Source organism: Pseudopodoces humilis, chromosome 2 (assembly GCF_049639895.1).
Source record: "Pseudopodoces humilis isolate 2021_Gansu_Grassland_sample_001 chromosome 2, ASM4963989v1, whole genome shotgun sequence".
NCBI classification, from domain to species: domain Eukaryota; kingdom Metazoa; phylum Chordata; class Aves; order Passeriformes; family Paridae; genus Pseudopodoces; species Pseudopodoces humilis.
The window spans coordinates 77,209,541-77,237,038 of NC_142201.1; the positions used below are offsets into that span (position 1 = coordinate 77,209,541).

The 27,498-nt window shown below is 45.6% G+C and overlaps 2 protein-coding genes across 2 annotated transcripts in view; both read left to right on the forward strand.

Annotated features, from left to right (window-relative positions):
- Positions 1-3,234: 3,234 nt before the first annotated feature.
- On the forward strand, positions 3,235-4,604 carry LOC148184886 (uncharacterized). The gene is made up of 2 exons (XM_088051594.1): positions 3,235-3,903; positions 4,243-4,604. The coding sequence occupies exons 1-2, from the start codon at positions 3,595-3,597 to the stop codon at positions 4,339-4,341; spliced, it is 408 nt and encodes a 135-aa protein (XP_087907720.1). The 5' UTR covers positions 3,235-3,594; the 3' UTR covers positions 4,342-4,604.
- A 452-nt stretch (positions 4,605-5,056) lies between these two features.
- The window catches only part of MAML2 (mastermind like transcriptional coactivator 2), a 208,800-nt gene continuing 186,358 nt past the window's right edge, over positions 5,057-27,498 (forward strand). The window contains exon 1 of the mRNA XM_088051906.1: positions 5,057-5,452. Within this exon, the coding sequence (XP_087908032.1) occupies positions 5,057-5,452 (396 nt within the window). The remainder of the gene's footprint in view (positions 5,453-27,498) is intronic.

Consider the following 27,498-nt stretch of genomic DNA (forward strand, 5'->3'; position numbering starts at 1 on the left):
CTAATCAAGATAAAGTACCCGTCTTAATGGAACAATGAAGAGCTCAGTATGTGATTAGACTTTGAATAGGTGATTAATGATCATACTTGGAAATTATTTTAGTTCCTGCAATGTTTTGATAATCTGCTCTAGTTTAAGTTCTGTAACTGGAGACAATGGTAATGATGAAGTTCACACAGGTATTTATGCACAGGATCAGGCTAAGACGATGGACTTCTGGGACAGGAGGTTCTTTTTGGTCTATATTCTGTCCAGTTCTTGCAGCAAAAAATGAAAAGAAACTATTTTTCTCCCTGTGTCCTTCAGTTTTTGAAAATAAAGTTGTTTGCTAGTAGTAGATAGCTGTTACTGTCGCTTTTTTGACAGTGAAGGCTTCTCCTGTTTCCAAAAAGCAGCTATTTTTAGCACTTCAGCAGGCAATTACAGGCAATTCCCATGCTTAACTCCTCTAGTTTACATTTATTTGGATAAATAAAGGCTTCTAGTTTTATGCTTTTTTAAGTCTGTCTGGATAAACAGAGTGGGCTAGTGTGCATGTGTGCTACACAAACACTTGTAAATACAATACCATTCCAACAGAAATAACCAGCACACAAAGTAGACTTTAAAAAATTGCCTTTCTGATTCTGCTTTGAGAAGAAAGAAATACCAATTTCTAATCTGTATTTAGAGGTAAGACAAAAGAATGTAAAAAAGTATGACTTACCAGCCAAAGAATAATATAAGAAATATGTGAAATTATATTAAAAAAAACCTGATAATAACCGTCAGTGGCTCCACTTCCCTGAATAGTTGATGTGAATTTTGGTAATTGTCTGGGTAGTAAGTGGTGGCATGTGATTGTTCAGGGTTTGTTCCCCTATTGTTTATTAAACAAACAGTTTCCTTATTAATTATTATTAGTTAAAACAAAAACAACAACAAAAAAAAAACACAGAAATTCTCTGTTCAAGATTGCTTACTTTATAGTTTAACAGAGCAGCAATTACAAGCACCTTGTGCCCAAAATTTAAAGGCAAGAAAACTGACTCAGGTGCAGTCAGACTCTGCTTCAAAGTTTAACAATTTGCCAGGTGGGCAGCATCATATATGTTGTATGCTGGGAATACCCCAGGAACTCAAAATGGCACAGAACCCTCACTGAAAAGTAAATAATGGAAATGGCTGAAAATTCAAAGCTCCGAGTTCAGAAAGTCCTCTGTAGGACTGATATTAAGTATGTGCTCTTCAGTGGAGTTAATACAACTTTGAAGCAATTTAATATGTGATTTCTAAATACAGATGAACGAGGCATGTGCCGAAACTGAAGCACGCACTCAAGATTTTAGGCGACACAGGTTCAGCACAGTCTTTTTGTTCCATTTTTGGAAAGTTATTAGCACGATGGGATGTCTGTGGTGAGAATTCCTGGCTGTGAACCCGGCACAAATAAGTGTTTTTCTCATCTGGAGGGAGCTGCTGGTTTGGGAAACTCAGAGCTTCAAGAGCAGTAGGGTACTCACACAGAAAAAAATGATCGAGCATGACAGTTCATGCGAGATTACAATGTCAGGTAAAAAGGTAACAAATTAGTGTCCACAGAAGGAACAAAGTAATTAATTGTTCAAGAACCTGTAATGTTGTTTTATCCTGAGTTCACTTACGAGAATGCCACTAATCATAAGGGATGTTACAAGGTGTTAAGAACCGTTTGCTTTTAAGAAAACTGACGAGCAACCAGTCCAAAACTGATGGCCGTATCCAGGGGCTGGTGACATTCGCCAGGGTCTTCTGAGCAAAACTTGGAAAGGCGAGGAATGGCTGTGGGGTATTTCCTGCTCAGAAACACCAGGGGCAGCATTTGCTGCCGATTGAGCGAGCGGGGCTCTGAGCGCAGCCCCGCAGCCGGCTGCTTCTCGCCTCGAAAGGGAGAGATCGAACCACAAACCGGACTCTCAGGATGCTGCTTGGCATAAAGCGAATCTTGAACGTTTCAAGTTAAAATGAAAAAAATCTTTGTTTGGAAAGATGACTCTCCGAGTTCCACAAAATCTTGGAAGAGAGAGAAAGAGAATTCCTCCAGCTGCCTTGGTAGCTTCCGGAGCAGCACCATGGATTTCATATTCCCACAGCCACTCTGAAAACCCCAGCCAAGCCGTCATTTCAAACACTCTTGCTTATTCTCCATGAGATTCGTGTGTTGCTGTTGCACGTGTGTTCTGTGACTGACCCCCCCTTAAACACAACAGTGATATCTGAGCTGTAAAGAACAAATAAAAGCCTAAGCAAGGCCTGAAGCAAAGGTAACGTCTACTATTTTACAAACATTATAATTTCATTTTATTTTCCAGCTGTGCCAACCCACTGTTCTCAACAGATGCAAGCTACTGTTATGTATCAAATAACCCACTCTTCCTCAGTTGTTCAAGGTTAAACAACAACAACAAAATCTCTTTTTCCTGTTAGCAATAAAGCCTTCCTCTGAAGGCAGCCCAGCCCCAAATCCTTTCCCCCAGACCTTATCCCTCAGCAAAGTCTCAAAGCATTTGCTGAGACAAACATGGATCTGAACGTGCTGGAGGCTCTGGCCAGTGCTCACCAAGCCAGAACTTGGAAACCCACATCTTGCAATAAATCCTCATGTTTGTTGCCACATGAAGGAGATGGGCATCATGAAAGTGGGGGCTTTTATATTTCCCATATGTCTAATGCTGCATATCTTTTATATTCTGGGGGATTTCCCAGGAATGTGTCGCTTCATCACTGGCATTCAAAGTATTTATTTGCATGACCTTGGAAGGGGATAAAAACACCTGAGAGTGTTATTGTTGGCTACTCCTCATATTCAGCTTAATGGTCTTAGTATGCTGAGATGATATTTGTGTATTTTTCTGACTGGACCCGTTGCAGCACTGAAAGAGATAATGCACCCATCTACTAAGGGCTGTACAATCCCAAAAGACCTTGGAGGTTTTCCATCGGGGATGTGTCTCTGCGTGCTTGGGGGCCATTTTTATTCCCAGAGGTATTTGGGAATTTGGCTAATGCAGCCACAGTAGTACAACAGCATGTTGCTTTAATAAAGCCGGCCAGCTCCCAGCTATTTCTGCATCCTCCTTTACAGCTCACCTACAACAGCACGCAGAACCTGACGGCTGCCAGTTGCAGCAAGGCCAGTTCCAGGGGCCGGATCTCGTCGTCTAAAATTGCCCTGCTCTAAACAGAGGAGCCGGGCGAGAGAAGCACTAAGCCTGCGGCTTTCCCGGGGAGGAACCACAGTGCAGGCGCTACGTGACTTGCCCCGGACACCCAAGAAGCTCCTTGTCAGCGGCAGAGCTCCCACATCCCGAGCCTGACCTCGTGTCGTGCACTCGTCCCGTGCATGCGAGCGCCCTAGAACGCACTGCTTGTTCTTATACCGTCTGTTCCAGAGAAATCCAGCTGGTAGAGGAGCGCAGCGCCGTGATTTATTTGAGAACTCCCTCGTACTCGGCTGAAGGTCTCGTCGCCGGGGGAGGAGGCAGAGGCTGCGCTCCTCGGCAGCTGCTCCGCTGCTCGGCCCGGCACCCAGGTAGAGGGCGAGGAGGGGAGAGGGGATTTCCTCGGCTTCCTCCCATGCACATACCTCCCGGGGAGCGGCAGCGGCCCGACTCCCCTCGGTGGCCGCTGGGAGGCTCCGCGCCTCGCCCCGGCCTCCTGGGCGCCGCGTCCCCGGCCGCGCTCCCTGTCGGTGACACCCGCCTCCCGCCCCCGCTCCGCTCCGCGCCCCGCCGCGCCGCACGGAGGGGCCGCGGGCAGCTCCGGCACCGGCAGCGCCGACAGCCCACCGGCAAACACCCGCCCGCCGGAGCGGGCATGGAATATACAAAAACACAAAGGAAAAGTGGCTGCTGGACTGTTCTGGGGGCAAAATGCTGGAAGTTTGTAAGTGCAACTCTCCGTTTGTAATTACTGTCTGAAGAGGGGCTGGGTTGCTTGTTTGGGGTTTTTTTTTCCTCTTCCCCTTCTCCCCCCTCCTCCGTGCTTTTCTTGAAACTGTACTTGAAACTGTTCAATATCTGGGAGTAAAAGGGAAAGTACGCGAGAGGAGTTCTTTGCCTGGGTCCGTAGCTTGCTGCTTAATATACTAAGGGGGGAGATGAGCACTGAAAGCAATACGGATTTATCCAGTGCCTGAATTAAGTGAAGGCGAAGCGTGGTTTGGAAGTCCACTGACTGACTGACATTGTTCCGGACCGGGGGATCTGTCTCTCTGATTTTTAGAGGAACTACAGTTTAGCGGCAGCCAGCCGGACACAGTCACCACGCCGCAGAGTGGCCAGCAACGAGCGGGCGAGAGAAACGAGAAAGCACAAAGACTGAACTAACCCGACCCTCCTCCTCTTTCTCCTCCTTCCCCGGCTCTTTATTTGCACATTTACTAAAGACTTTAAAAAAAAAAAAAAAAAAAAAAAAAAAGAGAGAGAGAGAGAAAAACCCCAACAAACCCACTCCAGCTACCCTACGAGATTTTCGGTCCGCCGGGGGTTTCTCCGCGCCGCCGACCACGGCAATGCCTTAAAAATTTTCACTTCAAGGAATAACACCCCCCGCTCCCCCGAAATAAAATAAACCCAATAAACCTGCCAAGTCTCACTCATTTCCGAGGGAGAGCTCCTTCGTCCAGGGATTCATTTTGAAGGCAGCGGCTCGCTCTATTTGGCTTTTTTTTTTTTGGCTTTTTTTTTTTTTTCCCGTTCTCCTCCCCCGGCGGAGGCCCCCCCGTCCCCCCTCACCGGGCGCCCCTCGGCCCGGGCTGCCCGGCCCCGACCCCCGCCCCCCCCGCCGGCCGATGCTGGCGCAGCCCTCGCGACCCCCCCCCCCCCCCCGATCTGTCAGTCCCCCGCGGGGCCGTCACCGCCCGGGGGCCGGGCGGGGGTGGGCTGGGGGCTCGGGGCTGACCGCCCTCCGCCCCACCGCCAGCCCCCGGGCTCGGGCTCCCACCGCTGCCCCCGCCTCCCCCCCCCATCCCCCCCCCCCCTCCTCCATGCGGCAGTGAGGGCCGACCCATCCGGAGGGCCAGGACCGGCAGCCAGCGATGGGCGACACGGCTCCCCCCCAGGCCGCGGGGCTGGGGCCCGGGCTGCTGGGGGGGGGCCCGGCGGCGCCCCGGGTGCACAGCGCCATCGTGGAGCGGCTGCGGGCCCGCATCGCCGTCTGCCGCCAGCACCACCTCAGCTGCGAGGGGCGCTACGAGCGGGGCCGCGCCGAGAGCTCCGACCGCGAGCGGGAGAGCACCTTGCAGCTCCTCCACCTCGTGCAGCAGGGCCAAGGCGCCCGCAAGGCCGGCAAGCACCCCAAGGCGGCCGCCGCCCCCGCCGCCGCCGCCGCAGCCGGCGCGGCGCCCCCGGACTACCACCAGCACCTCCTCGGCAACGGCGGCATCAACGGGGAGCAGCCGGCGGGGGAGCAGCGCGCCTCGGCGCTCCTGGCGGTGAGTCACAGCGCCCGCTGCCGGCGGGGAGGCGCCGCGCCGAGCCCCCGCTCGCTCCTCGGGGCGCCCGCCCTGCCCGCGCCGAACCGCGGGCCCGGGGCTGTGGGCGGGCTCGGCCCGCTGCGCCGCGGGGAGCTCCTGCCGGGCGCTGGACCCGCGTGTGGGAGGAGCGGTGGGCAGGCGCCGAGCTCGAGGGGCTGAGGGCGTGAGGGTGCTCTTCGAAGGGGTTTTGGGACTGCTTGAGGTGTTGCTTTGGGTTTGTTTTGGGTTTTTTACATCACGCTGTGCACCTAAAAACGCGTCGCGCGCCTCTGCCGTCGCGCCTTGCCAAGGCGGTGACAGCGGCATCCCTGAGAAGGGCACGGGCGGCCGACTCTGTCAGCGCGTCCCCGAGCAGGGGGGAAAAGTAGCGCTCGAGTATCATCCGCGTTCAGAATTGGTTCCCCCGGCCCCACGCCATCCCGTTCGCCAGGGCTTCGGACACCTATCTTAGCTCATTTCGCGGCCGTGCCGCTGCAGCTCGGGCAGTGCCTCGCCCGGGGCAGCGGGAACAGCCCGGAGCGCAGCGCCTGCGGGGCGATGCTCAGGCTGTTATTGTCACCCAGAGCGTTTCGCGGAGCAGAGTTACGAGAGTTTTCCAGGCGCTGCCGCTGTGTAAATGATACGCTGACCTTTTTCAATTGGAAATTGCTCTGAACATGTCAAGGAGGCGAAGCCTTGTCTCCTGTTACTTTATTACGAGCAGTCAGTGCACCACGCTTTTGAAGGCGTATGCTCCGCTGTGCTGCCTCCCAACTCTTAATTCTCGGCACACATGCGAAACATTGAGAGGAGTGACTGCGTTCTGATAGGCCCGCGGCTGCTATTCGAACAGCCGAAAATAGATCGCTCCCTCCGCTCCAGACATCAAACTTATCTTTCTTAGTGCCTGACGTATGCTAAAACGGGACCTTTGTGGTCGTTTCTCCCTTCTTACCCGTGCGGTGCGTGGATCGACGTTTGGGGCTGCGTTACTCAGCATCATTCGTGAGGGTGATGTAAGCGTTAAATGCGATAACATTGTGTCCGAGGGGAGTTTAGGCGCTTCCACCTGACTAAGTGTTCAGATTAAATCTCCCCACATTCCTCGTCACAATCAAGAAAGCCATTATCTTATTTTTCCAGTGTGTATTAATGTAATGCTTTGCACTTGCCTTACGAAGGGGGGGGAGGGGGGAGAAGGCCTTTGCCTAATAGTGTGTGTCCCAGCAAAATTCACTTTCTGAAATCAGGCAACAGGCCTATGTGGGGTGTTCTGTTTCATTTTGTTTGTTTGTTTTGATTTTTTTTTTTTGCTAGTTGTTATTATTATTATGAAATAGCTGGAGACAGCTGTTTGGAAATGCTAAATGGAACAACTCCCAAGAAATTACTGAAAGATTTTCATCTTTTGAGTGCAGAGAGGTTGCCCTTGTTTCTGAAATACCACTAATGGGTATTAGCCTGCTGCTTGCTGGAGATGCTGCGCGCGGCTCTCGCGCTATGTTGCATGTTGCATTAGCTCCCAGAAAACTCCACACACACATGTCCTTGAGAAGCAAAAGGTCTGACGAAGTCCCTGCCATTTTTGCATTCTAGCCTTCAGTAACCCTGCTGACAAGGTGTATGACTTCAGTAAGCATGACGTTTGGGGCCCTGAACCATGTTTTGACACTGAGTAAATGCTGGCTCGTGAAACAGCACTGTTGTAATGGTGGCACTGCACATCTTCCCAGTCTATGCTTGACACCGACATTCCTCATTTGCTGCTGTGATTAAGAAACAGAGAAAGGCCTTAGTTCAAAGTCACATCTCTTCTACCACCTTCTCCTTACCAAGAGCTCCTTAGGACATTGTTACAAATATTAACAAGGAGTAGCAAAATACACAGTGTCTGAGTAGGGTGAATTCAAGTGGCTGAGGGTCATACAGCTTTGAGGTAGTACAGCTTTGTATTCCTGTTCTTGAAAATTCAGAGGGCAGGGACTGACCAGGAAAGAGCAGAGTCTTGCTTTTCCTTCAGCCATAGCTGGAAAAGGAATTATCCCTGCCAGTTGTTCCAAGGGTACTTGAAGAGGAAAGATGAGGTAGACTAAGACTGTTGTCCTGTGCAGTATAAATGGATGGCAAGAGAACAATTTCTAAGCAGAATTCATCCCCTATGGAGTGATTCTCAAGAGGAAATCCAGTGGAATACGCACTATTCCTCTAATTCCAGATTTGTTCCTTACAGCAGACATGAGGTGCACAGGGTCCTGGATCAAGGGCAGCTCTGAGTTTCGGTTGTGGCTGGTACAGCTCTGGCACAGGGAAGCACAAGACAGGAGCACGGGTGTGAGTCTCACACTGGGCCTGTGAGACTAGACACATAACCCAAATCCAAGGGGAATGTAAAGCTCCACGTTCCTTGCTGTAGGCCCACAAGTTTAGAAAAAAAAGACAAACCACAGTTTCATACAGATAAGTGCAAAGGCAGTCATAACTCTCGCTGGGGAGTTCTGGCTATCAGGACACTCTTTGTCTGCAAAGCCCAGCTGGGTTGTTTCCTCTGCTTTGCAGGTCCCGCTGCTCTTGTTACACATGCGCTGTGTTTAGTGGTATTGGATGGGTCATTTACACAGTTGGACTCAAAAGTAAATATTTGACACTTGGTAACATATGAAACAATGTTTCCTTGAACATATCAAAGAGCTTTAAGTGATTACCTGACATTGTTGATACTATTATCTGATAATTATCTTTTCCCAGTGGGCGCTTTAAAACTGGCAGAAGAGAGAGTTTTTAGAGGAGTTTGGTTTGGCATTAATTTAACAGTGTTACTTTGATTTTTGAGAAAGTATCTTTGGCAACAGCACTTTCTAATTGGAGACTGGGGATCAGATTTTTTTAGCTGGACCAATGGATGTGGGTGTGTGTGAATGAGAAATTTATTCTTCAGGACACAGCTAGGGAAGCTTTTGTACTTTCTGCCTTTCTGCATTTCCCAAGAGCTAACATTTGTTTATTTACATGGTGTTGTTACTTTTCATGGTGCAGAGTGAAACAGACAAATTATTCTGTCTTTCTTTTATACATACATCTATATGTATGTATATGCCCTCCAGCACTTAGCTGTTTATACTATTTATGTTATATATAAACAGTTAGCTCTGGAGGGCATTCCTCGGTGGCTTAAGCACTGAACTGGTAATACCAAAGTTCTTGCACTGCAGTTTCAAGTCTCCGGCAGCCAATTCATTCCATCGTCCTTCTGACACAGGCTGAGTGAGCACTGTTCATTTTGCTCTGTGAGAGCTGGGAACTCTGTCTCATGGGCACTAGTGTATTATTCTGGTCAGGTTCTTTCATTGCAGCCACCACCCGCTGGCTCTGAGTGTGTTAAGTGATGCTTGTCATCAGTCACAGGTGACTTGTTCTACTTTCACCCATCTCATGACTGTGCTGAATTTATCATTATAATAATTTAAAATAATAATTAAATACAATAATATTTTCTCTACTTAGAAAAGTTACTGTGAAAGTGGTCTGCTCCCCAGATGTAGTCTGCAAGCAGGTGAAAAAAAGAAAAGGCAAAACAATTCCATAAAAGTGATGTATCCAAGGAAGAGGGGAATGTGCTAATTCCTCCTGCTCCCCTAAATTCTCATAAACAGCTGTACAAATCTAGAAGAGTCAATGGGTTTGTTCCAGCTCCCAGAGGACCTCAGTGGAAAACAGGGTTGCCTGACTGGTACCAAGAGCCAAGACTGACTTGTAAAACCTCAATTTAGGCAGTTCTTTTATGTGGAGATCCTGAATTAATTTCCTTAGGACTTTTTTTTTTTAATGATCCACACTGTGTTTGCTGAGGTTTGGCCTCCTCTGTGCTAGTGTTAAAGATCCTTGAGTATTTTAAAAGGAACAGTTGTGCTCTGGTATCTTTGCCCAAGTTGACATTTACCCCCATCTCCAAGTTTTTTGTTTTGTTTGTTAGTTGGCTGCCAGGGTACCCTGCAGAAATATCTGCATTTTTTGGTTGTGGAGGCACATAATATTTGGAAACACTCTGAAGCAATCAGGATAAGGTGACCAGCTATGGGGTGAAGTGACATTACAGTGGCAAGGACGGGTGAATTCAAGCACAAACCATTCTGCAAAGCTAGAGTGCAATCTTTTGACTGACACAAAGTTTGGTGCCAAAGCAATGGAAATGTTCTCTTTGTGAGGTAAAGGACTGCTGTCTGCTCCCTGGGCTTCTGCAGGAGCAAAGCTGTGCTCTGATAATGACAATTTATGTAGCTGAGCCAGGTAAAAGGAGTAAGTCGCATTGCCTGTATGGGTGAAAAACATTGATCTGTTGTTATGGGTCCTCTGGCCTGCTGCGAGCCATGTGGTTAGGATGGACATGGGTGCAATTTTTAAAATCTTTGTTCCCCTTAATTGTCAGAATATTTTCCAGACCATAATCAAGAATACTCCTTGGAAACTGCATAGAAGCTGTTTTTAATGATGATTTCAACAAGTGAATTTGTTAAATTTATGCTAGTATGTACGAGCCTTTTCAGGCCTAGCTCTCCCATCAAATCACTTGTCCCCTCTAAAATTTTTTAAGCTTTGAATACATTTAATAAAAGTCTTCTCCATTCTGAAACTGTTTAACAGACTGTTTCCATCACCAAAGCTTCTGCAGGCAGTGAGCAGAGGAACATCTCTGCCTGGGCATGATGAGCTCCCTAAGGCCAACGTCTGTGGCTGTTGTGGCATGCCCTCTGAGAGAGTTCTTGCACCCCTGCAGTACTCAAACTGAGTCCCTTTTCTGTAACACCACAACAAAAGAAAGTGATATTCAGCTTCTGTTTGTTCTGCTTTGAAAACTGTGACTCCAGCAAAAATGTGAGTTGTTCTGTGGGGAAATCTGAACCTTAGAAAGGCATGCCTGAGTCAGAGAGGCTGTTTTGCCTAAAGTTTGACTCGCATCACTTTTAGTACTTCTGTTCTTGCAAAGAAAGCTCACTGCAGAAGGAGTATGTGGGGTTCAGTTAGGTTGCAGTGACCAAAAAATGTCCCAGCAGCTAGGTTAGTCAGCAGGTTAAGAAAGGCCACAGTGCCTCTCTTCCTCTTCCTAACTGCTGTCAACAGTCACTCCTACCCAGATATTGTCTTCAGAGGCCAGTTGTAGTCTGCTTTTCTTATGAAGTCTTCTGCCTTATGAAACTGAAACTTCAGCACTATCTCATTACTGGGAAATAATTGCTCCATCCAGGTCCCTTTGACAACTTTGGGAAGGGTGGTACCTCCACTGCTTCATTTATATTGCACTCCCTCTGTGATATAGGAGGAGCTGGAAGCAGGCATGTTGCTCCAGCTAACAAAACACTGGCATAAAGGTGCCAGTTCTGCCAGAAAGTGTCTCTGTGGTCTTGCAAATGTCTCCTGCTATGCCACTATTTCCCTTCTATGCTTTAGCTTTTCTGGTGGTACAGTCTCACTAGCACATGGGACCTTGGGTTCTGCTGAAGGCTTAACTCTACATGACAATGACCTGACACCATCACATCCTGGAATTCAAGCAGGTCGTTAAAGCAACCACTGTGTAAGACCGTAGAGGGCACACAAACAGCTGCATGGTGCCTAGAAGAGCTTTGGCCACCTGGCTGCTCTGAAGAGAAGAACAAGGTCTTTGCTCTTCGACCTCTCTCCAGTGTCTGCATGTCAGTATTCTCCTGTATGAATTCCCAGTGGTGGTGCTCCCTGCAGGAGTAGGATGAGGCTGATGGGATTCTTGACAGGTCTGTACTTTCCATAAATCTTAATCACTGTCTGCAAACCTGAAAAGGGTCTTACCTATATCATGCTGCTTCAGTTTGGAACAGCTTTGAGCAGTGAAAGAGGCAGTGGTTTTGGCTGCAGAAAAGAAGGAGTTGGTGCTGAGTGAGGTTTGTATCAAATTTTCAACTTAGCAGTACTAAGATACAGACCTTTTTCTGTGCTTTTTTCTTTATTTTAAATAAAAGCATAAACTATTTATGCCCTAGATTTCCATTGCAAAGCTTCCTAAAGCCACTTGAGAGTCAACTTGTAAATTTGTTATACCTTGTCAGGTTCTTCCGAAGTATTTTTAGATGCAGGTAATCAGTCCCTAATTGTCCTGTAGTGCCAACACAAATACCTAAACCAAAATACCTGCAACTCTCAAGAAACAGTTTTGAAGTGAGCATGCTGTAGACTAAAATCTAAGTGCTTCCACTCTGACTCTAGGATATATTCAACAGATTACTCCTGTTATTTCACTTCCATAAACTTCAGTTTCTTCTATGAAAGAAACTGAACTGTTCTGAAAAAAACTGAAACTATTTATCACTTCTGTAAAGTGAATTGAGATGTGATGGTGAGTTTTATGGCTCAGAAGCCAAATTCATTAGTGATGGAGCCTAAGACAGGAGTTTTGAATGTTTGCTTTGACAAAGCCTTTGAGGAGCTTCAAATCACCTTTTCAGCCTTTGACCTACAGATCTGAGTATTGGACATACAAACCTGAATGAGTCTTTTACATAATCAGGACTCCAGACCTAGGTTTTCATGGCACCATGGTGCCAATAGTCACAATAAAAGTGCAAGATGTGGCAGTGAACCTTCTTTTTAGGCGAGAAAAGCATTTTTTGACTTTCTCTTCATAATCATGAATGTGTATGCTTCATATTTTGTTGATTTAATTGCTCCTGATTCTGCATCAATTTTGCTCAAATTAATCTCCCAGTTAAGTCATCTGTGTCCAAGTTTCATGTACTTGATGCTTCAGCAAACTGGGAGCAGAGTGAGAGTGGAACTGTGAGTGTATACACAAGTCATCAGCTTCCTCTGAGGCTGCAGCTGCTCCCCAGTGAAAGCAGGTGAGAGCTGCCTTGCCCTGCATGTGTTGCCTCCCATCTGGTAGCAATGGAGGAGGGTTCACATTTGTGGCTCAGGGTGAGAAAAACACTGAGAAATATTGCTTAATTGAATAATTAACATAAAATTCCAATGCACTTACAAAAAAAATAAAATTTATTTTAGTTTTGATTTGAAAACACCTCACGCCTGTGGTTTCACCTATAGGTGTTGGCATTTTCCTGAAGAAATTCCTTTAATTCAGAAATGGCTCCTGTAGCTATTTTTATCTGTGTCACTCAGTTATAATTCTGATGTGCTTGCAAACCCAGCTGAATCAAGCTGGAGAGAAATTAGTACCAATTAGGAATCAATGTGAAAATCCTTCTGACAAGTGAGGATGTAGATCTTGCAAATCCATTTACCTGCTGCCTGAGCCTGAAGCTGGCTGAAAGACTTGGTAAGATCCCAGACTAGGAGATGAAACCCCAAGAGGGTTCATCATGGCCACTCTGTTTTGAAACAGAATATGCTATTGTGCAAGAGTCATCCTGGTGGTACCCTGGCTTTATTGCAGATCTCTGCAGCCACCTCCCTAGGGTAGGTGTTGTACAAACACCCAGTGAGAACTGTGCCCTTCCCTGAGTAGCTCAGTGCCTCAAGAGACAAGATAGACAAAGAATGGGAGGAGGAACAGAAGCACAGAAAGGTCAAGTGTCTTGCCCAAGGCCAAACAGCAGGTCAGTGGCAGAGCTGGGAACGGAGCCCAGATTTCCTGACTCCTGGCCCAGCACTCTATTAATCATCTCTTTGCTTTGTGTTCCATGGCCTGTTCCTGATCATAGGAAATGTGAGGATGACTTTCCGACAGCTTCAGAATTGCTTCTAAGTTTTGGAAACTATTGATCAGCAGCACATTATTGAGATAAAGAGGTCATGTACTGGACTCTCGTAGATGTGTATGCACTAGAGGATTCAGAACTAAGTGTTCTAGGTATGAATTTCAATCCAGGACACTGAAAAGCCATATTTCATAACCCCAAATGTTTCTTCTAAGTCAAAATTTTACAGTCTTTTTTTCCCCCCCTATGTTATGTACAAAGTGGGTTGTTTTTATAGCATCATTAATCTCACTCCTGTATTGGTGCTTACCCTATAAATTATTTCTTCCTTGAAAATGAGTTACAACAGCTTTTTAGTTAGCAGGGCTTTTCTTCTCAATGGAATTTATCCACAAAACAGACAGAAAACCAGTAAGTCAACAGTCCTGAGACACCAGCGATCCTTACTTATTTTCATTCCTCCCTCACTGTAGGATGTATTCAGTTTCCAAAGCTTTTCAATGGATTATCTTGATCACAAAGTTAATTATACCTGTCAGATTTTTTTTTATCTTCTGAAAAATTTTGACTTGAGGCAAAACTCTGGCTTACTGTGGTAATGACTTACTGAGAGCCTCTTGTAAACAATAGTATAATCACTTTCTTATAGTCATGGCAACAGTGTTTAAGCAATGAGCTTACTGAACATAATGTGCACTGTCTCCACTGAACAGTATTATTGCAGCACTGAAGTGTATGCTGCTCATTTTCAGAAGACTCAGAGACATAAATTATTCAGCAAAACAACACTGCTCCAGAAAACGTCTTTGAAATCGTTGCATTCTGTACTAGCCAAAGGACATTCATTGGTGCTGACAGGGCTGTGTTTAGTTACTGCACAACAGTGGAGTCTTTGGTCCAGGCTTGCTCCCATGGAGTTTAAGAGTGTCTGTCTCAAACCACTTGAGGACTGTGCTACCTGTCAGCAGGGTCATGGTTCCCCCAGTAATGTCTGCTGCTGTGGAGGGCAGAATGGATCAGGAGGATGCATCACGCCCATACCCACGGCGTGAGAGGTGGTGACTAGGTGCAGAAGGAAGAATTTGGTTTAATGAACAGGTTTACTCAATCTCTTCCTTCACCCAGAGGATCACCTGGATGCCTATTCAGTGACTTGGGGAGGCATCTTGGAGAGTGGGAAAATTCACAGGAAGCTTCAGAATTGAACCCCAAGAAAAGAAGCTGTCCCTGTTTTGCCTGTTTATTTTGTTTTTGTATCTCTCTTATTCTAATATCTAGACCTGAAGGAAAGACCTTGTTGGCAACAGTTGTTGTTCTGGGATGAGTCATTCCACCAGATTTTAGAAATACCACCTCATGACAGTTGGCAAAAATGCTGCATGGGCTGTTCAGTTTATGTTTTTCACTTCAGAAAATCAGACCATTTATTTAGGGTTCTGTTGCTTTAGAAACCATCTCCAGACACTCCAGCTTCCTTCCCTTCCCTTCCCTTCCCTTCCCTTCCCTTCCCTTCCCTTCCCTTCCCTTCCCTTCCCTTCCCTTCCCACCCTTCCCTTCCCTTCCCTTCCCTTCCCTTCCCTCCCTTCCCTTCCCTTCCCTTCTCTTCCCTTCCCTTCCCTTCCCTTCCCTTCCCTTCCCTTCCCTTCCCTTCCCTTCCCTTCCCTTCCCTTCCCTTCCCTTCCCTTCCCTTCCCTTCCCTTCCCTTCCCTTCCCTTCCCTTCCCTTCCCTTCCCTTCCCGCACCTTCCCTTCCCTTCCCTTCCCGCACCTTCCCTTCCCTTCCCGCACCTTCCCGCACCTTCCCTTCCCTTCCCTTCCCGCACCTTCCCTTCCCTTCCCGCACCTTCCCTTCCCTTCCCGCACCTTCCCGCACCTTCCCGCACCTTCCCGCACCTTCCCGCACCTTCCCGCACCTTCCCTTCCCGCACCTTCCCTTCCCTTCCCGCACCTTCCCGCACCTTCCCGCACCTTCCCGCACCTTCCCGCACCTTCCCTTCCCGCACCTTCCCGCACCTTCCCGCACCTTCCCTATTTTCCCCCCCTCTCACTCTTTTTTTCTCTTTTTCCCCTTTTCCTCATTGTTATGGTATCTCAACATCTGCAATTTCAGTCTTGATTATGATCTGATTTGCCTCTCCTGAAACCGCCTATGGGAAATACTGTGGACGTGGCACTGTGGAACATCAGCCTAATGTAGGATCAGGCTTTTTATTTCTGATCATTGCGCTAGTTGAGAGTCAATTATTTTGTTTTCCAAAGAAATGCATTCTCTCTGCTTCTCTGAAAGCTTTTGGTTCAACATCCTTCCAAGCTAGATAGACTTGGTGTTCAACATGCAGCCGCTTACCTCCATGGCCCAGTTCCCGGAAACACTTATGCGTGTGCTTAATTGTGCACACATGGGTAATCGCACTGAAATCAAGATGTGTCGAATTAAGCAAGTCAAGAAATATTTGCAGGGTTTGGTCTTTGTTCAACAAACAGGCCTCAGCCTGGCTGAAGTCCACGACATGCTACAAAAAGAATCCAAATTCAAAAGTAAGTAGTGTATTAATTATCAATTGACTTTTTTCCTTAAACCAGTTAATTCTGTACTTTTTAAAACTACTTTCCATTTTTCCTGTAAATCCAATTGCCCTTCCTTTCATAACGATTTGAGTTCTGATGTTTCTTTTTTTCCTACCAACTTTATGTATTACCAAAATGGTTCCTAGGACATATTTTGACCAGCTTTTAGGGAGAGAGAGAGTGTCACAGTGTTTCAGACCTTCATTTCTAAGTGCAGTATTAAATATAATCCTTATAATTATAGCACTGCCACTTGGACCACTGTAGTTCAGGCTATGTCAATATGTCGTCAAAAGCTCTCTTTTGCAGGAGCTGGAACTCAGTCATGTTGATTGAATTGAAATTTGATGGCCAGCAGCTGCAAACACACTCTGGCCTCATTCCCTGCCCCCTTCCCCCCACTTCCCCCACATCTCCTTGCTTTTTGTCCCCCCCTTTACTACAAAATCTTCTTGCTTTCCATCAAAATCATAGTTTAGAAAACAGAGCTAGTGGCTAATTCCAGGCTTAGTTATTCTGAGCCGTCCCTTTGGGTAAGTCTAGACTCTCCTTCAAGGGGTGCCCCGAGGCAACTTAAAGGCACAGTCTACTGTTTGTGTGTGGATGGTGAATCTGAGAGCACAGCCCAGGTGCAGTGTGAAGGCCATCCTCAAACTAGGCATGACCATCCTTCATGTGGGAGCTCCTAGGGTGCCATCAGTGCCACTCTCAGCAGCAAAGGAAGCTGTAGATGTGCTTGGGCTGAAGTCTGTGAGGCTCCTGTGTAAGCAGGCTGGGGAGCACCACAGCCCTCTCCCCCCTCGTCCCCTTGGTCAATCCCATACAGACCTCACTATTCATCTAAGCAAGGGCATTGGGATGAGGGCAATTGCCAGCAGCAGTTTGTACTGCAAGTTTAACACACGGCTTTTTCAGCCCTAGGGGACTGGTGGGGAAAAAAACAGCTCTGAACTGGAGGAAAAAATAGCTGTATCCAGTAGTTGTATAGCATGATCCTGTCGTTTTTGGTACTTAGAAACCAAAACAAACCCCCAGCATTCATAACACAAGATTTCCAGGTTTTAAAAGGTGCCACTTGGAAATACACAGTAACTACTTTTCATAAGGCCCTTTAGTCCATGTGTTTACAGGTGGACCAGAATAGCTCTTCAGAAGTTAATCCAGTCCCTTGAGTAAACAGTATGTACTGCTAAAACTTTCTATATAAACCAACCATATGTAAGGCCTTTGACATACATTTGTACCACACACAATACATCTGAGGGACCCTGCTAGAGCCAGGATGGCTAGTGAGGTTGATAACCCCCTTGCTAGTGTACTGAATGTGTGTTCATTCTGTCGTGCCTCTGAAGGATAACAGCCTTTGGATGATGGGTGTGCCAAAAGGGCTATTTACTGCAATACTTTATTATGTGGTTCTTTCAGCCCTCTCCCAGGACGTACTGTCTGTGCTTGGGTCTCCCAGGCTGCCATCAAAGCACAGGCTCTTTGACACAGGTCAGGACTCCCCACCCCAGCCTTGCATTGCCACTTTTGGTCGCTGAAGTCACACTCACCCCCTTCCCCTGGTAAAGTTTTTCTCTGCTGCTCCCCTCCTCCACTTCCTAAAGCTATAAGACATGTCTTCTCTTCCACATTCACCCCCTCTCACCTGGGTTATTGCCCTCCCATCTCCCCTTTCATGCTTCTGACACTGCTGCTTTGTAATGTTGTTTTTCTAGTTTGGAAAGGCCAGAGGGCCAGGCTAAGAGAGACATGCTGAACACATGTCTTCCACATGTTCTCCTCATCTTCCCTCATACTGCTTCTCTAGCTGTCTTTAGCTTTTTGCTTAAACAGAACGTCTAATGACCATGAGCATATTCTCTTATTAGTTTTATAAAGGATGAGCTCAAAGTTCCTGCGTCATTGTCATAAGAAACTCAAAGCAAAAGTTTCTGTGAGTTGACAAGGCACTTGTAGGTTCTTTGGCCCTTCACCACAGGCCATGAGCACTCACAGACTGGGCATACAGTTGTGAATGCTTAGGATCCAGTTCAGAAAAATACTAAAAGAATATGTGTGACATTAAACATATGATTAAATACATTTCTGTTGTGGTGCTGCTTCGTTGAAGTGGACCCCATTCCAGGGGAGGCATCTTTATTGGTCTGATTCAGAAAATACTTAAGAGTATACCAAAGTTTTAAGAGTAGTAGTTCATTCACTATCCTGCATTTTTAGTGACTCTTAAATGGGGCTGGGTGGTGCAGGCAAGGCAGAAAATGTGGAGGCTCTCCTGGTCACCTTTTACATTTTCACTCACTCTGGAATCTGAGTGTCTCTGAACTGTAAACACGTTTTGGTAGTGCTACTGTCTATTTGCCACTTGAGTGTTCAATAACGTATGCTTTGTGCTCAGGTGCAGATTATTTAAAGCAACTGCCATTAAATGAAGAGCAATTATATCTTAGAAAGGTAACTCTTCACACAGAGTTAGCATTATTTCTATGACTGTGTTTGACCCTTGGACTCTTAGATTCCTCTTCTGTATCCCAATGACCAGGCTGGGAACAGTTAGGAGTCCAAATCTTTTTTATTTAAAACATGTAGCCATCAAATCTTCTCTGTACTGCACCAAAACCAAGGCGAACTGGACATCTAATTGCATTTTTAAATCACAGCCTAAAATCTCTGGAGACTTTTGGAACATTTGTCCCTAGGAGATTCTGCTTGAGTCAAGAATACACACTTGAGCCATGGCTGAAAAAAAAATGCCAACATGTGACATTAGTGCATCAGTCAATGAATCATCCATCAGTGCCAGAGGACAAAGTATTCTTTGTATTTACCTGAGAAGTAGTTACCTATTTACTTTCTGAAATTATACTTATAGTACTAACTTGACATTTTGGTTTGCTGTACAGTGAAAACACTATTATAAATGCCTTATATAAAGACAGGCTTTCTTGTTTCTTGAACTGTCAGAAATACTAGAAAACATGTAAAAGGCCCATTTCCTACCTTGCTTGTATGTGTGGTCTAGGAAAAATCCTGAATTGTGCTAGTAAGAGACAGTCCAGTCTCTTTTCTTGCCAGTGATGTAAGTCGGGCCTTTAGACAAGGCTGAGTTATTATCATTGCCTTCTGATCTGTCACTGTTTCTGCTTTCCCTCTGTATGGGCCTTTCATTCTATAGATATATTACTGAAAATGTATTTTAAAAATTTAAAGGCAATAATTTATTGAAAAGGGCTTTACCTGTAAAGGACTCTAGGCCTACCACACACAGGTAGGTCCCAGCTGGGAAATCCAGTATTAAGGCTGAAACTCTGTCTCTCAGACTCACTGTTTCTCACGGTCCTTGCAGGGTGGTGGGATGCCTGGACTTCCCAGCACACATGGTACCCATCGATCTCAGCGTGGTGTTAAGAGGCCAGTGCTAGGAGCTGAAGGCAGAAGAAGAGCTGAAGGACAAAAGAAAAGAGTGAAATTTTGCTGTCAGTGTTCAAGTGTCTAACTCTGTACAGTACCATGACATGTAAGCAAAGGAGGCTTGAAAAAAATTACCCTGGGACTAGGAAAGCATATTGATGCAGAGCAGGATAGCCGTTCTTTCAAGAAGTAGTAAAATAATTTGTTGTCATTTTCCAAGGAAAAAAACCCACTGATCCAATTTGACTGACTCCTCATCAGTGCAACAGAAGCCAGTGGGCAGATCTCCTGTTTTATCGGGCTTACTACAAGACAATTGCACATCTAAAACTTGTGCTTTTCTGTCTCTTGGTATGCTTTGTCTCCTCAGAACAGGTTTGGTCCCTCAGCACTTAATCTGTCTTTAGCCGTCACCTTTTCCTGCCTTACAAACCACTCCGTGTGCACTTTGAAGGTTGTGTGGGCACCAACTCAATGTGAGTGCTTTGTTGGGGAGGCCGGAGCCATTGCCTCTTACAGGGGCAATGATCTGTATGTTAGGACCTGGCTTCTTCTGAAATGGTCTGTAAAGGTACAATATTACAGGAGCAATGGGTTTGAAAGCAAAACAAATCTGCTTACAACCAGAGACATTTAAGTCCTGCATGAACAGCTCTGCTGGGCTTTTGCAACCATCTCTTACCTTATCTAATCTAACACATTAGTATCTTTACTGCATTTATTATCCTTTTATCAAGGAATGGCAGGAAGGAGATTGGGGCCTTGGTAAAAGCATGAGGCAGAGAAACAAGAGACATAATGTTGAGCAAAGGTTAAAAGAGCTATACCAGCTCTTTCACTATGCAATGAGCATTGCAAACAGCAGACCTTCTTGTCCTTCTCCTATCCCACTGACTTTGAGGTGGTGAGGACCTGGTGGCAGAGACTCGGTGTGGGTGACTGAAATGCTATAGCACAGAAATGGATTGTTCAAAGGTTTCCTGTGACTTAAAGAGTTTCTCCAGCAAATGCAAGGCTGTGGACGCCTCTGATCACCACTCAGAAACATTATTAATGAGATAATTTTTCTGGAGAGAAAAGCCATCTACACTATCAGATTTCATTTGGTTTCCTGGATGGTAATGAGCTAAAGCTACTGTCAATTCTTATTTTCAGTTAGTTTCACTGGTGGCACTGCTCAGGAACACATGGTTAGCATGGTCCAGTTAATCAGTCTTCCTCCTCGCTGCCTCCCCATTTCCTTTTTTTTGTCTGCTCTTGCATCACAGAAACATTTCCAGCAATTCCCTTTACATAATAGTTACTGAGGCAAAGGGCTGTCTAGTTATGCTCCAGGAGAAACTCAGAATCCCAAAATGGAGCAGGTTAAAAGGGAACAGAGTGGATCATCTGATCCAGCCCTCCTGCTCAAGCAGGACTGTCCTAGACACAGGATTGTGTGTCCTATGGCACAGGATTGCATCCAGATGGTTGAATATCTCCAGTGAGAGAGACTCCACAACCTCTGTGGGCTACCTGTTCCAATGAAGAACTCAATGATAAGAAAGATGCACCCTTCTCACAAGTAATTCCCAAACCAAGCATGACAGAGAGGCTTAACACCCAGAGGTGTTTATGAGGGCCCATTAAGGTCCTTAGGTTTAGCCAGGATTGGCTGCTTAGCAGGAGACACAGGGGGTGCCTTTCCCACTCACGGTGGGCAGAAGAATGTCTGCTTATTCATGAAAACAGTCCTGAAAAAGAGAAAGCGATATTAAGCTGGAGTGCCTGACTCCTATTGGCACACTTGCAGCTTGCACTGGTGATGATGCCCACTGGTGTGTCAGCCAGCAGAAGATAGCACACGGATGTGGTGGGGGGTGCAGGCATGCAAACCAGAACAACTGGTACCTGGGGCTGCTCATTGCAAGGGACGCTTCTGGCTGGGCAGGGATGAACCAGGATGTAGGATGGTGATATGAAGGGCTTCACATTTGCTTTCCCAGTGTGGGCTAAGTGATTCCTTGGCTTGCAAGGAACACTAGGCAGATGGTTGAGAACTTCCACCCTATCTATCTATGAAGGGTTGCAGAATGAAAAGATTTTATCTACTGACAGTCAATGGCTTTGCATGCAGAAATACTCGAGCAGCTGGCTACAAAGCAGGAAAGGAACATGTAGACCCTTGGCTAGGGCAGGACCCTTCAGTGTTATACCCAATCTCATGACTTTCTTCTGATTAACACCAGTGAGAGAAAGAACCGAATCTGTACCAATAGCAACAAGGCTGTAATTTTACCTCTGGTTAATAAGCCATTTGATCTTTGCTTTACTGGTCTCGTTGGAAACCAGCCTGACCTCCTCCAGCTGAGGCTAAGATCCTGATACACATCTGCAGCCACCACCAGTGACACATGAGGGAGTGACAGAGGGAATGTCACATTCATCCTAAGGCTCCCCAGCCTATTGAAGAGAATCTTATCAGAGCTGAGGCAGACTAGTGCAAAGCTAGTGATGTGGCAGTGCATCACAGAGTCCAGGAGGAAGTTTTATTGTCGTGTCTCAGTAGGAGCCACTGGGGTTGTACTAGTAAGCTTGTTCATACAGAAGACAGGTGTTCATGTTGCCATTGAAGAAAAAAGGACTGGCCCCAACCTAAAAGTGGAACACTATGTTCTTAAGATAAGGAAAAATCAAAATAAAGATAATTTTCATAGAAGAACTCAGTTTGGGTTGACTGGCTTTGTTCAGGTCATCAGTACATAATCATAGATAACTTCTTTTTTTGTGTCCTAGTTAATGTTAACACATGGAGACTTGTATGCTAACCACTGTTTTCACCACCATCAAATTCTAGAGGTCAGGGACATCTAGAATTAAACTCACAAGCTATCATAGTGTGGGTGGATGAACCAGCTCTTTCAGGGTAGTGGCTGAGAGACTCATTTCCTCTGTAGATGAGCCACAGAAATGGATGCATAGCACACACTGACCAGCGGGTTACGTTTTTGGCCTGTAACCCAGTGGCCAGGGTGAAGCAACCCTAAAATGACATGGAACATACCATCATTAGGACCTCATCACACTCTGGGTATCAAAAGAACTGCTTCTCTTGCCAGTGAGAGTTCAGCTCAGTGTTAGGGTGTCAAGATTTATGTTAGGTGCAACAAATCCTGCCTGAGCTATGTGTATGTCTATCATGTAGAAAACTCACTCTCTTAAGCTATCCAAATCAGAATGTCTCTAATGTAAGTTTGAACAAATTATTCTGGCTGAGGGTAAGGTTCAGAGCTGTTCTGCACTAACTTGGACTGAAACACATGGAACTGAAGTGCTGTTAGGCCACCAGAATCCTTGTTCGAACCATTCACTCCGAAAGAAGGATGAATTCTCCCACAGGTTGTACTGGACCAAGACAAACTGCAGAGCTCTGTGTGAGGGACTGTGGCCCTGCACTGCCTCAGTCTCACATGTGTCAGTGAAGAAGGACTAATGGTGGCAGGATTTTGCAGTGGGAACTGACACCCTCAGGTCACTTGTCCTGCACAGAGGTTCACACCTTCACACAGGCTTACTCAGAGACCATGCACATTGGAAACACGGGGCTACCTCAGCCTGCATTTAAGTTTGAATACTGAGAGCATTATTTCCATTTTGAACTTTTTCCAAATAAATAATTTTTTCAAATATTATGAAACCAGTTAAATAATTTTGTAAAGCCTGAAGAACATTCTTTTGCATGAGGATTTGAATTGGAAATGACTGTTTGGGGGCCAATTTACTTTAAAAATTACTTTGTCCACAAGGAGCTAGTCAGCCTATAGTATTTCTAGCCTACAAAGCTTTTTTTTACTTTTACAAGGGCCTAAAGCTAGACAAGAAAAATCTTAGTCCAAAGAAATTCCAGTATTGCTTATGCCAGGAAAACTATATCCATTCTTGAGTTTACACTGCTGAGGTTTAGTGGCAGAGAACTGGCCATATGCTTATCCATGCTGTCACACATACCCTCAAATTATCCAAAAACAGGGTAGCTTTTCTTGCACAGAGCAAGTTCTTACTGTGTCCACAGGGGAGTATAAAGTCTGTGGACATACCTGTCAATGTTTTATAAACTACAGATCCTCTAAAAGTTTTCCAATACATATGAAGGTTCATTTACATCTAATTTAAGCCTTGTGGCAATTGACTTGCTTTTCTTACTTAGCTTTCACAGACCCTTCAGAAGTAGTCCTCAGACCCTAATGGGTCTGCAGACCACAGCTTGAAAACCACTAGCTCTTAGTTTAAATAAGATACTTTGGGGCCTTTTGGGCCTAATTTTCTATAGCCTTGCAGCTTGTGAGGTCTTATATACCTATGCAAAGTGTGGGTAAAACGTTACCAGATGAGGAAGGTGGTGTTCAGCTCTGGTGTTGGCTTTTATTTGGACAGGTGTGAAGGATGCCAGTGCAAAGCAGTGACAGGTCAGGGCCCCAGCATTACTCACAGCAGAGCTGGGGAACAATTCTATTTGCAGAATCATCATTCTGCTGCTACTCCCTGAAATCCAGGCACTGGCCTGGCACATCAATAACCATGGCAAGAATCAGGCCATTACACTCCTTGGAGTGACAGGTGGTTCTCTTGGGCTGAGGGGCTCTACTCAGGTTTAGACCCTTGCTCTGTAGTGCTGTATGCACCCCTGTTCAGTCTTAGAGTGCTTACTCTTTTTGGTGTTCCATGTCTTGAACATGGAGCAACAATCCTCTCGATTAAGCAAAGTACAGTGAGAAGTGTTAAGTGTTTCTGTGCCTTTTCTTTCCTTTGATCTCAATTAAAGCTCCATGCAGGGGGTTACACAATCTCCATCACTATCTCCTTTCATGCCCAATAATTAGCACAGGTCCATGGGCTGGGTGCAGTGCTATCCTTCCCTGTGCTACGAGGGGAGAAGTAGAAGGGGTTGGAGGGATTGTTTGCTGTGTTGATGATTATGGTGTTGCCATGGAAAAGCTGGAGACTTCAGGGGAGTTTGTGTTTTGTTGGGCAGGGAGCCAGCCTGCTCTGACTTATTACAACTGTGTGAGTGAGTGAACCATGCAGAACTTTATCCCTCTGTAGCAATTCCAAGGCAGGGAGAAAAAGAATAGGACAGGACTGCTTTAATAAGGAGGAGTGCAGTACACTTTGCTAAGGCTGATTGCATGAAATACAGAGATGCAGAAAAAAATCCTTTCCTTTTTTTTTTTTTTTTTTGGCAGAATGTATCCACTCTCTTCTAAGGACTGAATTTAGAGCAGTGCAAATAATAAAATCTCAAGTAATCCTCCTGGAAGCGAACAGACACATTTAATTGGCTGTATCTGTACAGAAAGGAGCATTTGGAATTCTGCTGAGTCTGAGTCCATTAAAGTCTTTGATCTGTTCCAGAAACAAAAGTGGAAGCAGACTATACTGTTTTCATTATCTATTCTGAATGAAGTGCAAAAAGTAAATACACAGTGTAAACAGGGAAAAAAATTAATCAAGGCCTAGGTCCAGCAAAAATCTATCTTCATACTGAGCTTCCCATACTCTGAGTAGTGCCATTATTCCCTGGAGGTGGAATTAAAAGCGATGTATGCTTTCTACGAATCCCTTTCTATGGGCAGATCTCAAAGCAATTTACACAACTAGCCAGTTCCATTACTCCCACATTAGACAATGAATAACTGGATAGGGCTCATCCAAGAGAGCAGACCCTGCCTGAATCCCAGGTTAGCCACAGCCTTCTCACCACACTCCCTCTGAGTGCACAGAAACTAGGTGTGGGATGCCAGGGTTATTCCAAAGCATTAAAACACCACTGCATAGTATCATTTGTTGTAACTGACTATTCTCTACAACCCTGGCTGCCATGTCATCTTCTTGTGTTGTATTTAATTGAGATAGAGGCAACTGCCTCTTTCTGAAATGTATTTGCGAAGGTAGGAAGTAACAGAAGGTGGGAGATAAAATTTTGTTATGGACTCTTCTTGCTTTCAGGACTTCTGCATGTTTTAAAAATTTCATTTTTATAGGAAAGAACTGTTGCAGGGGTAATTTTCTGATTTTGTTTTTTTTTAAATTAGAATTTCCTACTTGACTGTTCAGTGGTATAGTAGGTGGACCTAGGTGTCCTATTTTAACATATTTTAACTTCTCAGGGAAAGGTGTTCTAAATGTTCATCATAAATTGTCATCCAGCAAAGCTGTGATTTCTAAAAGAACAGATAAAAGCAAAATTACTTCCTATAGGGGTTGGCCAGGGAACACACAGGGAAATCTTGACTCTGCATGAGTCAGTGACGAACTTCTGGAGCTTGCAGCCCTCCTGTGATCTATTCAGAAGGTGAATACTGCAAAACCTCTGACCATGTGAGACTCCCATGAACTGCAGCCAAAAGCATCACCACCTGTTTACTTCCAAAAGTAAAAAACTGCCTGGGTACCATCACAGTCTCTGATGCCAGGCTGGCTTGCAGTGTTCTGTGATTGAGTTGGGAGCTCCAGCTGAGAAGCTGGGGACAGAGCTTGCCAGCATGGGAGGTGGCAGAAACTTCTTTTGGTTTCACTGTGATCTAGGTAAGGTCTAAAGGTCAGGTATTACCACAGGATCCACCCACAGTTTGTCAGTGAAACCATTGCCTTTTTTCTGTATCTCATCACATTTAACAGGATTTGTCTTTGGAGATGATTGTCTAGTTACTTGGTGGCCGTCATATCTCAAGTAGTTACAACCAAAGTAGATTGACTTTCTGTTCCAAATACAGCAGGACAAATCAACTAGTGTAAATAAAATGTCTTGATGAAGATGTGACAGTTTACACCAGCAGAGAACTTAGCCAGGGAGATGAAGGGTTGCTGCTTTAAAGCAAATGTCTGCTCACAAAAGCTGCTTTTATCTGCAATTTTTTTTCTTACTTATATCTGTGACATTACTGATTCAGTATGGAAATTTCTGTTCTCCCCACAGAGGTGTAGTAGCTACATGTTCAGGGACACTCCAGATTAATGAGATCTGCAACATCTTTAATCTTTCCTCACAGCATGCTGTGCTTGGGATGCAGTGTGTGAGAAAGACCAAAAGTGAGGGATGCAAGAAATTTAGTCACACAGGAAACTGAAACTGCGCTGTCATTCATTCCTGTAGTACAAAAAACCCTTTCTGTAACCTCAGCTTCCTGATTCTCGTGTGGCTGGGGCCAGATTTGCCACTGGTGCAAACTGGCGTAGCACTCCTAACATCAGCTGACAACACACCAGCTTACTCCAGGGGATAACTTGTTCCAAGTAATTCAGCAACAAAACTGAGAGGACAACAGATGTGGATAAATCCAAAAGCAGCGAGGTCTTATGAAATGAAGGGATTGTTTTTAATAGTTGGTGAGCATGAAGGATGGGCTTCTTAAGGACACTTGAACCCAGTTCTACCACTGTTTTTCCAAAGGAAAAACTACTACTGAGTGCACAGCAAAAGTATTCACAAAATTGTTTATCATTCAGGGAGTCATCCTTAAACTGAAAATGAATGGGTTTTTTGTAAGCTTCTCCATCTGAGGAGCTACTGAAGATTCCTTCCTTAAGGATCCTAATGTTTCTCAACTTTTTCTCCACTAGCCAGAGAGGAGCTGGCTGGTATAAACTGCAGCAGCAATTTTCTGGGGTCATGCATGCTGTGATGTCAGAGAAATCTGGGAAGTCAGCTTCCAGAGTTCCTATTTTATTTTCCTCCCCTGAGGCAAAATGGTCTTAATAGTATTAAGAGAGACCCAGCTAAGGATATGTCCTACAGCAGGTCTTGCTGTGTTAGTTAATAACATTTTCAGGCCTCCAGATATGGGTGTCAGTGATGCTTATGTTCTTCTACAAGTATCAGGGAAGTTAAACTGGCAGAACTGGGGTGAGGTGGGAAGAAAAGGGAAGGAAACCTCTGCACACTCCTTCCTCTGGCCCCAGCGGATTTGTTCTGTTTGCATTGGGCTTGTCTGAGCTTCAGGGCAGTGGGCAGAGAGGAAGTTGAAGTGAAGCTGTAAACTCAACCTCAAACCTAACTGCATTGACATCTTGATGCCTCTTTTGATTAGGCAGTGGTGTACAAAGCTTCCCTGTACACAGTGAGGTACCCTCCACTTGGCTTAGTGGTGTCTTCTTGCTAAAGTCATAACTCTTACCAGCTATCAGCATTTCAGACTGGCCAAATGAGAAGGAAAGGCCATGGTTAGGGTGGAGACTAATCAGAGGGGCTAATCAAGGGTGCTGGCAATTGTGTGGACAGCCTGGTGAAAGGAGGGATGAGGAGATACCCACATTCCCCAGCCTCCCACTAACAGAGCCTTGCTGTTTCACATGGCTACTACAGACATATGGAAAGGCTGTG

What these genes read in the sequence shown, in the direction of transcription:
- LOC148184886 (XM_088051594.1), top strand. Translation starts at nt 3,595, where the DNA reads ATGCACATACCTCCCGGGGAGCGGCAGCGGCCCGACTCCCCTCGGTGG. An exon ending in GGGCAAAATGCTGGAAGTTT is followed by an intron (nt 3,904 to 4,242) that starts GTAAGTGCAACT and finishes TCTGATTTTTAG; the next exon opens with AGGAACTACAGTTTAGCGGC.